The sequence below is a fragment of the Gopherus flavomarginatus genome, chromosome 3 (genome assembly GCF_025201925.1).
Source record: "Gopherus flavomarginatus isolate rGopFla2 chromosome 3, rGopFla2.mat.asm, whole genome shotgun sequence".
NCBI classification, from domain to species: domain Eukaryota; kingdom Metazoa; phylum Chordata; order Testudines; family Testudinidae; genus Gopherus; species Gopherus flavomarginatus.
The window spans coordinates 212,700,274-212,711,074 of record NC_066619.1 but is presented as its reverse complement, the minus strand read 5'-3'; the positions used below and the strand labels follow the sequence as shown (position 1 = coordinate 212,711,074).

Here is a 10,801-nt window from a genome sequence, read left to right as displayed (position 1 = left end):
AACCTTAGTCCCAGATTTGGACCTTAGCGTCCAAATATGGGGGTTAGCATGAAAACCTCCAAGCTTAGTTACCAGCTTGGACCTGGTACTTGCTGCCACCACCCAAAAAATTAGAGTGTTTTGGGGCACTCTGGTCCCCCTGAAAAACCTTCCCTGGGGACCCCAAGACCCAAATCCCTTGAGTCTCACAACAAAGGGAAATAATCCTTTTTCCCTTCCCCCTCCAGGAGCACCTGGAGAGATACACAGACACAAGCTCTGTGAAACTACACAGAGTGACTCCCCCTCTCTGTTCCCAGTCCTGGAAACAAAAAGTACTTTCCTCTTCACCCAGAGGGAATGCAAAATCAGGCTAACAAATCCAACACACACAGATCTCCCCCTAATTTCTTCCTCCCACCAATTCCCTGGTGAGTACAGACTCAATTTCCCTGAAGTAAAGAAAAACTCCAACAGGTCTACCTAACTAAAAGAAAGAAAATACATACAAATGGTCTCTCTGTATTAAGGTGACAAAATACAGGGTTAATTGCTTAAAAGAATATTGAATAAACAGCCTTATTCAAAAAGAATGCAAATCAAAGCACTCCAGCACTTATATTCATGCAAATACCAAAGAAAAGAAACCATATAACTTACTATCTGATCTCTTTGTCCTTACACTTAGAAACAGAAGACTAGAAAGTAGAAACTACTTCTCCAAAGCTCAGAGAAAGCAGGCAGACAGAAAACAAAGACTCAGACACAAAATTCCCTCCACCCAAAGTTGAAAAAATCCGGTTTCCTGATTGGTCCTCTGGTCAGGTGCTTCAGGTGAAAGAGACATTAACCCTTAGCTATCTGTTTATGACACGCCCCCCAAATTGCAGACAGTGGGGAAGCTCACTGGCGGCAATTTCCTTCTAGAACTTTAAAATAAACAGATTAATACAACACATGCACCGTTACATATACCCCTAAGTATATAACTAACAGACTTCTACATTTTAAGAACACTTTTTAACTACTGAATTCTGGGAAACTCTCACGGGAGAGTGCATCAGCTACTTTGTTAGAAGCTCCTGTGATGTGCTGAATTTCAAAATCAAAATCTTGGAGAGCTAAACTCCAACGAAGAAGTTTCTTGTTGTTCCCCTTGGCAGTATGAAGCCACTTTAGTGCAGCATGGTCAGTTTGTAGTTGGAACCGCCGTCCCCAAACATATGGGCGTAGCTTTTCCAGGGCGTACACAATAGCATAGCATTCCTTTTCACTGACTGACCAGTGACTTTCCCTCTCAGACAGTTTCTTGCTGAGAACACGACAGGATGGAAGTTGTGATCTGTTGCTTCCTGCATGAGCACTGCTCCTATACCACGCTCAGATGCATCCGTGGTTACTAGGAATGGTTTGTCAAAATCCGGGGCCCTGAGCACAGGGTCAGACATGAGCGTTGCCTTAAGTTGGGTAAAGGCCTTTTGACACTCATCAGTCCACTTAACTGCATTTGGCTGGGTCTTTTTGGTCAGGTCAGTCAGCGTGGCCGAAAGGAAGGACATTGAATTCATACACCCCCGCATGGGTGACGAATGCTGACCTCTCCTTGGCAGGTTCATCTAGCGGTACTTGCCAGTACCCCTTGGTTAAGTCTATTGTAGAGATGAACTGGGCACGTCCCAACTTCTCAATAGCTCATCGGTGCGTGGCATTGGATAGTTGTCCGGACGAGTTACCGCATTTAGCTTACGGTAGTCCACGCAGCGTTTTGGCTGTAGTGTGGTACAAATCGCCTGTAGTATCCGGCCAAGCCTAAGAGGATTGGACCTGCTTCTTGGACCGTGGGACAGGCCACTCTTGGATAGCATCCACCTTGGCCTGTAGGGGGTTTATGGTTCCTCGACTCACCTGGTGCCCCAGGTAAGTCACTCTGTTTTGGCCTATTTGACACTTTTTTGCCTTAACAGTTAGTCCTGCCTGCCTGATGTGCTCAAAGACCTTTTCCAGGTGTAGTAGGTGTTCGGGCCAGGAGTCTGAAAAAATGGCCACATCATCGAGGTAGGCAACTGCAAATTCCTCCCAGTCCAGCTAGTAGACCATCTACCAGCCTCTGGAAGGGGGCGGGTGCATTTCGAAGGCCGAAAGGAAGGACATTGAATTCATACACCCTCGCATGGGTGACGAATGCTGACCTCTTCTTGGCAGGTTCATCTAGCGGTACTTGCCAGTACCCCTTGGTTAAGTCTATTGTAAGAGATGAACTGGGCACGTCCCAACTTCTCCAATAGCTCATCGGTGCGTGGCATTGGATAGTTGTCCGGACGAGTTACCGCATTTAGCTTACGGTAGTCCACGCAAAAGCGTATTTCCCCAATCTGGTTTGGGTACCAGAACCACTGAGATGCCCATGCACTGGTAGATGAGCGGAATTATACCCATCTGTAGCATGTTCTGGATCTCTCGTTCTATAGCAGCTTGGGCATGAGGAGACACCCGGTAGGGTGGGGTTCTGATTGGGTGAGCATTACCTGTATCAATGGAGTGGTATGCCCATTCAGTCCGTCCTGGGGTGGCTGAGAACAATGGGGCGAAGCTAGTGCACAGCTCCTTGATTTGTCGCCGCTGCAGACGTTCCAGGGTGGTTGAGAGGTTCACCTCTTCCACGCCACCGTCTTTTTTCCCGTCGTAGTAGACACCGTCAGGCACTCAGCATCATCTCCCTGGACTGTAAACTGACAAAACCTGTAAGTCTCTGGAATAGAAAGGCTTGAGAGAATTAACATGGTACACTTTAGGCTTTAGTGAGGAATTGGGAAATGCTATGAGGTAGTTTACAGTTCCCAGGCGCTCTTGGACCGTGAATGGCCCTTCCCATGATGCTTCCATCTTATGGGCCTGTTGCGCCTTCAAGACCATAACCTGGTCTCCTACCTTGAAAGAACGTTCTCTGGCATGTCTGTCATACCAGGCCTTTTGCTCTTCTTGAGCATCCTTTAGGTTCTCTCTAGCAAGGGCTAAAGAGTGTCGGAGGGTGCTTTGTAGGTTGCTTACAAAGTCCAGAATGTTAGTTCCTGGAGAAGGTGTAAACCCCTCCCATTGCTGCTTCACCAACTGTAATGGCCCCTTAACCTCGTCACCATACACAAGTTCAAACGGTGCAAACCCTAAACTGGGATGCGGTACAGCCCTGTAGGCAAACAGCAACTGCTGCAACACTAGGTCCCAATTATTGGAGAATTCGTTGATGAATTTTCGAATCATGGCCCCCAAAGTTCCATTGAACCTTTCCACCAGGCCATTGGTTTGATGGTGGTACGGGGTGGCAACCAAGTGATTCACCCCATGAGTTTCCCACAGTTTTTCCATGGTCCTTGCCAGGAAATTAGACCCTGAATCTGTAAGGACGTCAGAGGGCCAACCTACCCTGGCAAAGATGTCTGTTAGGGCCAGGCACACAGTGTTAGCCCTGGTGTTGCCTAGAGCTACTGCTTCTGGCCATCGGGTAGCAAATTCCACTAAAGTCAGTACGTACTGCTTTCCTCTGGGGTCTTTTTTGGGAAAGGACCCAGAATATCCACAGCTACTCGCTGAAATGGGACCTCAATTATGGGGAGTGGCTGGAGAGGGGCCTTGACCTGGTCTTGAGGCTTCCCACTCTTTGGCATACCTTACAAGACCGGACATACTTGGCAACATCCTTGCCCATCCCCTCCCAGTGGAAGGACTTCCCCAACCGGATCCTTGGTTTCTGTTCACCCCAGCATGGCCACTGGGATGATCATGGGCTAAGCTTAAGAGCTTCCCCCGGTACTTAGTTGGAACCACCAACTGTTTTTTGCGGCTGCCATTCTTCCCGGTGTCCACCAGAAAGAATTTCCTTTGTATAAAAGTCCTTGGTCTATAACAAACCGGGATCGATTAGAAGAGCTGAGAGGCGGTGGGGTGCTCCGTGCCGCCGCCCACGCTTTCTGAAGGCTGTCATCTGCTTCCTGCTCAGTCTGGAACTGTTCCCTGAGGCTGGGGTCACCAGTTCTTCCTCAGACTGTGGACTTGGGCTTGGTCCCTCTGGAAGCAATGTAGGTGATGGAGTTGTTTCCGTTGCTGGTGAACCGCTCTCCGCTGGTGCACCTGAGGGTATTTCAGGCTCTGGCTGAGCCTTTTGGGTATGGCTGTCTGTTGCTTCTGCCAGTTGTGGCTCGCTGGCGCCCACTGGCGTTGAGTTTGAAGATGGGGTTGCAATCGCTGGTGCTGGTTGCTGTTCCAGTTCCGGGCCTCGGACTGGAGATGCTGTGGCTGTTTCAGTGGTAGGCATGGAATCCGGGTCCACTACCTCTGTCTGGGTCTCTGGTAACGCAGACGGGGCATCTGTGGACGGCTCAGGAACAGGAATGGGTCTGGAAGCTTGCCTGGTTTGGCTACGTGTAACCATTCCCACTCTCTTGGCCCGCCTCACCTGGTTGGCCAAGTCTTCCCCCAGTAGCATGGGGATAGGATAATTGTCATAGACTGCAAAAGTCCACATTCCTGACCAGCCTTTGTACTGGACAGGCAGTTGAGCTGTAGGCAAGTCTACAGCTTGTGACATGAAGGGGTAAATTGTAACTTTGGCCTTTGGGTTGATGAATTTGGGGTCGACGAAGGATTGGTGGATAGCTGACACTTGTGCCCCCGTGTCTCTCCACGCAGTAACCTTCTTACCACCCACTCTCAAATTTTCCCTTCGCTCCAAGGGTATTTGAGAGGCATCCGGGCCTGGGGATCTTTGGTGTGATGGTGGTGTAATGAATTGCACTCGCATGGTGTTCTTGGGACAGTTGGCCTTGATATGTCCCAGTTCATTACACTTAAAGCATCTTCCATCTGATGGGTCACTGGGCAGAGGTGAGTTACTGGAGACTGGTGAGGTGGAAGGGTAGGGCGTCTGTGGCTTTACTTGGGTGGTATGTGGGGTCTTTGGCTGTCCTCGGTTGTAGGGTTTATGGTCTGTGTGCCCCCTGGGGTAATCGTTCCCCTTGACAGTAGCTTTCTTGCTTTCTGCCAGTTCCATCCATTTGGCTCCAATCTCCCCCGCCTCAGCGAGATCTTTGGGTTTTCCATCTTGTATGTACCGTGTGATGTCTTCAGGAACACCATCCAAGAACTGCTCCATTTGTATGAGGAGGTGCAGTTCTTCCAAGGTTTGAACGTTGTTTCCTGTTATCCAGGCCTCATAGTTTTTTGCAATGTAGTAGGCGTGTTTGGGAAATGACACCTCTGGTTTCCACTTTTGGGTTCTGAAGCGCCGACGGGCATGATCTGGGGTTATCCCCATTCGGTATCTGGCCTTGGTTTGAAAAAGTTTATAGTCATTCATTTGCTGCTTAGGCATTTCAGCTGCCACCTCTGCTAAAGGTCCACTGAGCTGTGACCTTAATTCTACCATGTACTGGTCTTCGGGGATGCTGTACCCAAGACAGGCTCTTTCAAAATTTTCCAAGAAGGCCTCGGTGTCATCACCTGCCTTGTAGGTGGGAAATTTCCTGTGCTGTGGAGCAATAATTGGCGCCGGGTTGTTAGGGTTGGCTGGCACATGCAGCCCAGCTTTTGCCAAGTCCAGTTCATGTTTTCTCTGTTTTTCCTTCTCTTCATTCTCTTTTGTTGTTTTTCCATTTCTTTTTGTTGTTTTTCCATGTCTCGGCCGTGGGCCAACTCTTCTTCTGCTTGTTTCCTTCGGTAGGCCACCTCTTCTTCTTCTAGTTTTCTTTTGTGTGCTGCCTGTTCTCTTTGGTAGGCTGCCTGTTCTCTTTGGTAGGCTGCCTCTCTGATCTGTTCTTCTCTTTCTTTCATCTCCATCTCTTTTTGTTTTATTTCCAGTTGTCGCCTGTGTTCAGCTTCTCTGAATTGTTCTTCGGCCTCAATTTTTGCCTTAGAAGTCATGGTTCCTGTTTTCTTGGGTTGGGGTGCCCTCCGGTGTTTATTTTCTGCACTGCAGGCTCTGTTGCCTCCTGAAGTCTGCCTAGCAACAGTGCTTTTTTCCTTTTCTTCCTCTAGCGGAAACTAGAAAAACCACTTTATTTGTATATATATAGTGCTGGTAGTGACTCTCAATGGGAGTGCTATTGTGTGACAAAAGACTCTTAATAGCACCTTAATGGTTTCTTGCTTATGATGCAAGCCACAAACTGCCAGAGAGAGCAGAAAAAAAAGTTCTCTCTGGTTCCCTTTTACAACCAAACTGTTTCTCTCTGCTAAAAGCCCTTAGCAGAGAAAAGAAAAATATAATATTCGTACTGGCTTCTGGATTCTGTCTATATCCCAACCGCTGCTACACCATGTCATAACCTTAGTCCCAGATTTGGACCTTAGCGTCCAAAATATGGGGGTTAGCATGAATACCTCCAAGCTTAGTTACCAGCTTGGACCTGGTACTTGCTGCCACCACCCAAAAAATTAGAGTGTTTTGGGGCACTCTGGTCCCCCTGAAAAACCTTCCCTGGGGACCCCAAGACCCAAATCCCTTGAGTCTCACAACAAAGGGAAATAATCCTTTTTCCCTTCCCCCTTCCAGGTGCTCCTGGAGAGATACACAGACACAAGCTCTGTGAAACTACACAGAGTGACTCCCCCTCTCTGTTCCCAGTCCTGGAAACAAAAAGTACTTTCCTCTTCACCCAGAGGGAATGCAAAATCAGGCTAACAAATCCAACACACACAGATCTCCCCCTAATTTCTTCCTCCCACCAATTCCCTGGTGAGTACAGACTCAATTTCCCTGAAGTAAAGAAAAACTCCAACAGGTCTTAAAAGAAAGCTTTATATAAAAAGAAAGAAAAATACATACAAATGGTCTCTCTGTATTAAGGTGACAAAATACAGGGTTAATTGCTTAAAAGAATATTGAATAAACAGCCTTATTCAAAAAGAATACAAATCAAAGCACTCCAGCACTTATATTCATGCAGATACCAAAGAAAAGAAACCATATAACTTACTATCTGATCTCTTTGTCCTTACACTTAGAAACAGAAGACTAGAAAGTAGAAACTACTTCTCCAAAGCTCAGAGAAAGCAGGCAGACAGAAAACAAAGACTCAGACACAAAATTCCCTCCACCCAAAGTTGAAAAAAATCCGGTTTCCTGATTGAGCCTCTGGTCAGGTGCTTCAGGTGAAAGAGACATTAACCCTTAGCTATCTGTTTATGACATGAGGATACTATTTTTTGTTGAATTTTTTAAAGAGGCATATATAAGCATCCTCATGAATTAAATGGACAAAAATCATTGAACTATAGTTTTTATTTAAACTAGTACTTGATATTCCCCTAAACTACTTCATATAGCATTGCCTGTGACATAAACTTGAAAATGTTTATATATATGTTGTTTGAGTATTTTTAAAGAATACACTGTGATTTAAAGTTAGGGTGACCAGGTCTCCGGTTTTTTACCGGAACACACGGTCAAAAAGGGATCCTGGCAGCACCAGTCAGCACTGCTGACCGGGCTGTTGACTGTTGGATTGGCAGCACCACACAGAGGGGATGGCAGGCTCCTGGGAAGCAGCCGGCATGTCCTCCCTCCAGCTCCCAGGCACTGGGGCAGTCAGGGGGCTCCACACACTGCCCCTGCCCCAAGTGCCACCCCCGGAAACTGCAGCCAATGGCAATTGCATGGGCGGCACCTGCAGACAGGGCAGCCACATGGCTGCGCTTAGCCACAGGGCTGCACCTCCGCATAGGAGCCGGCATGGGGACATGCTGCTTGAGGTAAGTGCTGCGTGGAGCCTGCACTCCGACTGCCTTCTGGGCCCCAGCCCTGATTCCACTCCCAGCCTCCGAACCCCTTGATCCCAGCCCAGAGCACCCTCCTGCACCCCAACCCCTCAGCCCCACCCCAGAACCTGCACCAGGAGCCCTCACTCCTCCCCCCCACCCCAACCTACTTCCCCAGCCCTAAGCTCCTTCCCACTCTCTGAACTCCTCCGTCCCAGCCTGGAGCATCCTCTTGCACCCTAAACCCCTCACTCCCAGCCCCACCCCAGACTCTGCACCTCTAGCCAGAGCCCTCACTCCCCCCCCCGCACCCCAACCCTCTAACCCAATCCAGAACCCCCTCCCACACTCTGAAACCCTCAGCCCCAGCCTGGAGCCCACTCCTGTACCCAACCCCTCATCCCTAGCCCCATCCTAGAGCCCACACCCCCAGCTGGAGCCCTCGGCCCCCCCTCGCATCGCAACTCACTACCTCAGCCTGGAGCCCCCTCCTACACTCTGAACTCCTCATTGCTGCCCCACCCCAGAGTCTGCACCCCGAGCTTCTTGCAGCCCAGTCCCCTGAGCCACACTGAAAAAGAGTGAGTGAGTGAGGGTGGGGAGAGCGAGTGACAGAGGGAAGGGGGATGGAGTGAGTGGCGGTGGGGCTTTGGAGAAGGGACGGGGCAAGGGTGTTCAGTTTTGTGTGAGTAGAAAGTTGTCAACCCTATTTAAAATAGTGATCGTAAGTTATGCGTTTACTATCACGTGAGGTGTTTTCTCAAAGCACTTATCAGTTTGTTTTAGATTTGATGGCAGAAATCTGACCATTTTCAAATAACGGGCACAGTTGCTTCTATGTGTTAAACATCTGGTGGTAATTTTGATTTCTAATTAATAAATCCTTTGAAATGCTAATATATAAACAGTATGCATAAAATAGCTAGGCTGACAGGCATTAGCTTTCCCATTTACAGTTGCCAACTTCAGAAATACTGTAATCCTTAGTAATAGACAGACTTAAAAACAGTCTGTCAGAATTTGAAGATACTGGATCTAATGAATCTGAATGGTCCATTTTAGTGTGACCATGTTCTTTTATAATGTTTAATACTTGTTATCACGATCACTGTTGGGCTTCCAACGCAAGAAAATAAATTTGCAAAAGAGAATTTTTCAATTTTATCTCTTTACAAATGTAACTGTATGGGTGAAGCTAACAGCAGTGCCGAATGTGGCCTTCCTACAGGCCAGTGTCTTGTGATCCAAGTATTGTTTCATGTTAATATATGCCCCCCCCCCATTTCCCCCAAAAAAAGTTTGCAAAAGAACTTAAGGCCCATTTTCAAAAGAGACTTAAGCTTTTTTGTCCCATTGTCTTTAAATGAAACTTAGGTTCTAAGTACTTAAGACATTTAAAAATGGGACGTTGGCTCCTAAATCACTCAACCTCTTAAGGAATTGTTACCTTTAATGTCAGGTAACCTTTAATATAGGCAATTATATTAAAATGGCTGATTTTTTTTAAAGGGGTTTATACCTGCACTTCCTTTCATCATTTTTATTGAGGTGCTGAAAATATGGAATTAGAATCTCACTCTTCAAAATTATAGACTTCATTTAATTCAGGGTTAAAGTTATATCTAATATAATGATGAACATATTTTTATATTTTGTGTGTTTGTTTCAAAATACCCCTTCCTTTTCTTTAATGAAGTAGATCTAATTAATAGTGAACTAAAACATTTCAGCAGCAGTTCTGGAAAAATAAAAAAATTAAAGAAGCAACAGCTTACAAAAAGCAAGCTGGAATGATAATATTTTGCAGCAGTCAGCCTTTATAATAGTTGGAACTGGTAGCACTATGTAGTATTTAGGCTTCCTCATGGTTTCTATTATAAGACCACTTTCACTTGCCTTTAATTGTACCACACTTTAGCCATAAACTTCAGCCAAAGCAACTAAGCTATTCCAGAGAATGGGCTAGGAAAAAATAGGTTGTTTTTCCAATGTAAAAAAAAAATCCAGTGACCGTTTCTTTGAAATGCTCTGGACCCCCTATACTTTGTCGCAGGGACTTGCAATTTTTTAGTGGGTTAGCATTTCCATGAGGGAAGTATCTTTGCCATCCCTATGAAAATCCACCCAGATTTGGCCAAGTTATACATTTTTGAAAAAACGCAATTCAGATATGCTCAATAGAGACTTCTTAGATTTTAACAGTTACATTCCCCTAAAGATTCTGCCTGGGCTCTAGACCAGAGTTGAGCAGGACTTTGCCTGCAATTGCAGCTCTGGACTGTTATGGACAGAGAGACTGTCATCATTGTTGTGTTATGTTGTGTGTGGTTTTTTTTTTATGGAGGGGGGTTTGTTCTCCATGTAGGTATTTACAAAATGTGGTCAAGTCACCTCACAACCTTCTCTTGGTTAAATTAAATAGATAGAGCTGCTTGGGTCTTTTTCTATAGGTCATTTTTTCCAGTCCTTTAATTATTCTCTTCTCTGAACCATCTCCAATTTTTCAGCGTTCTTGATTTTAGACTGCAAAACTGGACACAGTATTCCAGTAGCAATTGTACTAGTACCAAATACAGAGGTATAATCTGCCTACTCTTCCTCAGTATTGCCTTGTTTATACATTCAGTGATCTCATTAACCCTTTTGAATTGAATAGCTGCTTGTTAAATGAGATCGTCCATTCTGCGCAATGAATGAGTCAGGGGCCTTTTGGAAAAAATAGTATGTGATTATGCAGTTAAAAACTGTATCATAAAGCATATAGACAAGGGGGGCTGAATTAAGGCTGCATAGACAACCTTAATTCTGATATTTTCTAATTTTAAGTACTTGACTTAGCAGCCTTAGTGTGTGAGAATGAGTGAGTGAGATACAATATATAACTTACTCGAAGGAAAAACCTGGACATGAAAAAAGGAGTGGAAAACTGATTAATGTTTTGTTAGTTTTAAATTTGTCTTGTTAGTTAAGTTTCAGGCTAGCTTTTCTGATTTTTTTTCTTCCTTTCCTATAGAATTCTGCACTTCAGATCCAATAACATCACCAATAGGGTGAAGAACCAACCCTACTATAG

General features: G+C 45.9%; 2 protein-coding genes across 3 annotated transcripts in view; one reads left to right on the top strand and one right to left on the bottom strand.

The window, feature by feature from the left end:
• The window catches only part of LOC127047680 (ras-associated and pleckstrin homology domains-containing protein 1-like), a 9,227-nt gene extending 4,586 nt beyond the window's left edge, over positions 1 to 4,641 (bottom strand). The window contains exon 1 of the mRNA XM_050946184.1: positions 4,307 to 4,641. Coding sequence (XP_050802141.1) covers positions 4,307 to 4,561 — 255 coding nt within the window. The 5' untranslated portion in view covers positions 4,562 to 4,641. The remainder of the gene's footprint in view (positions 1 to 4,306) is intronic.
• Positions 1 to 10,801, top strand: part of SH3RF1 (SH3 domain containing ring finger 1) — a 166,970-nt gene that overhangs the window by 54,213 nt on the left and 101,956 nt on the right. The window lies entirely within an intron of this gene.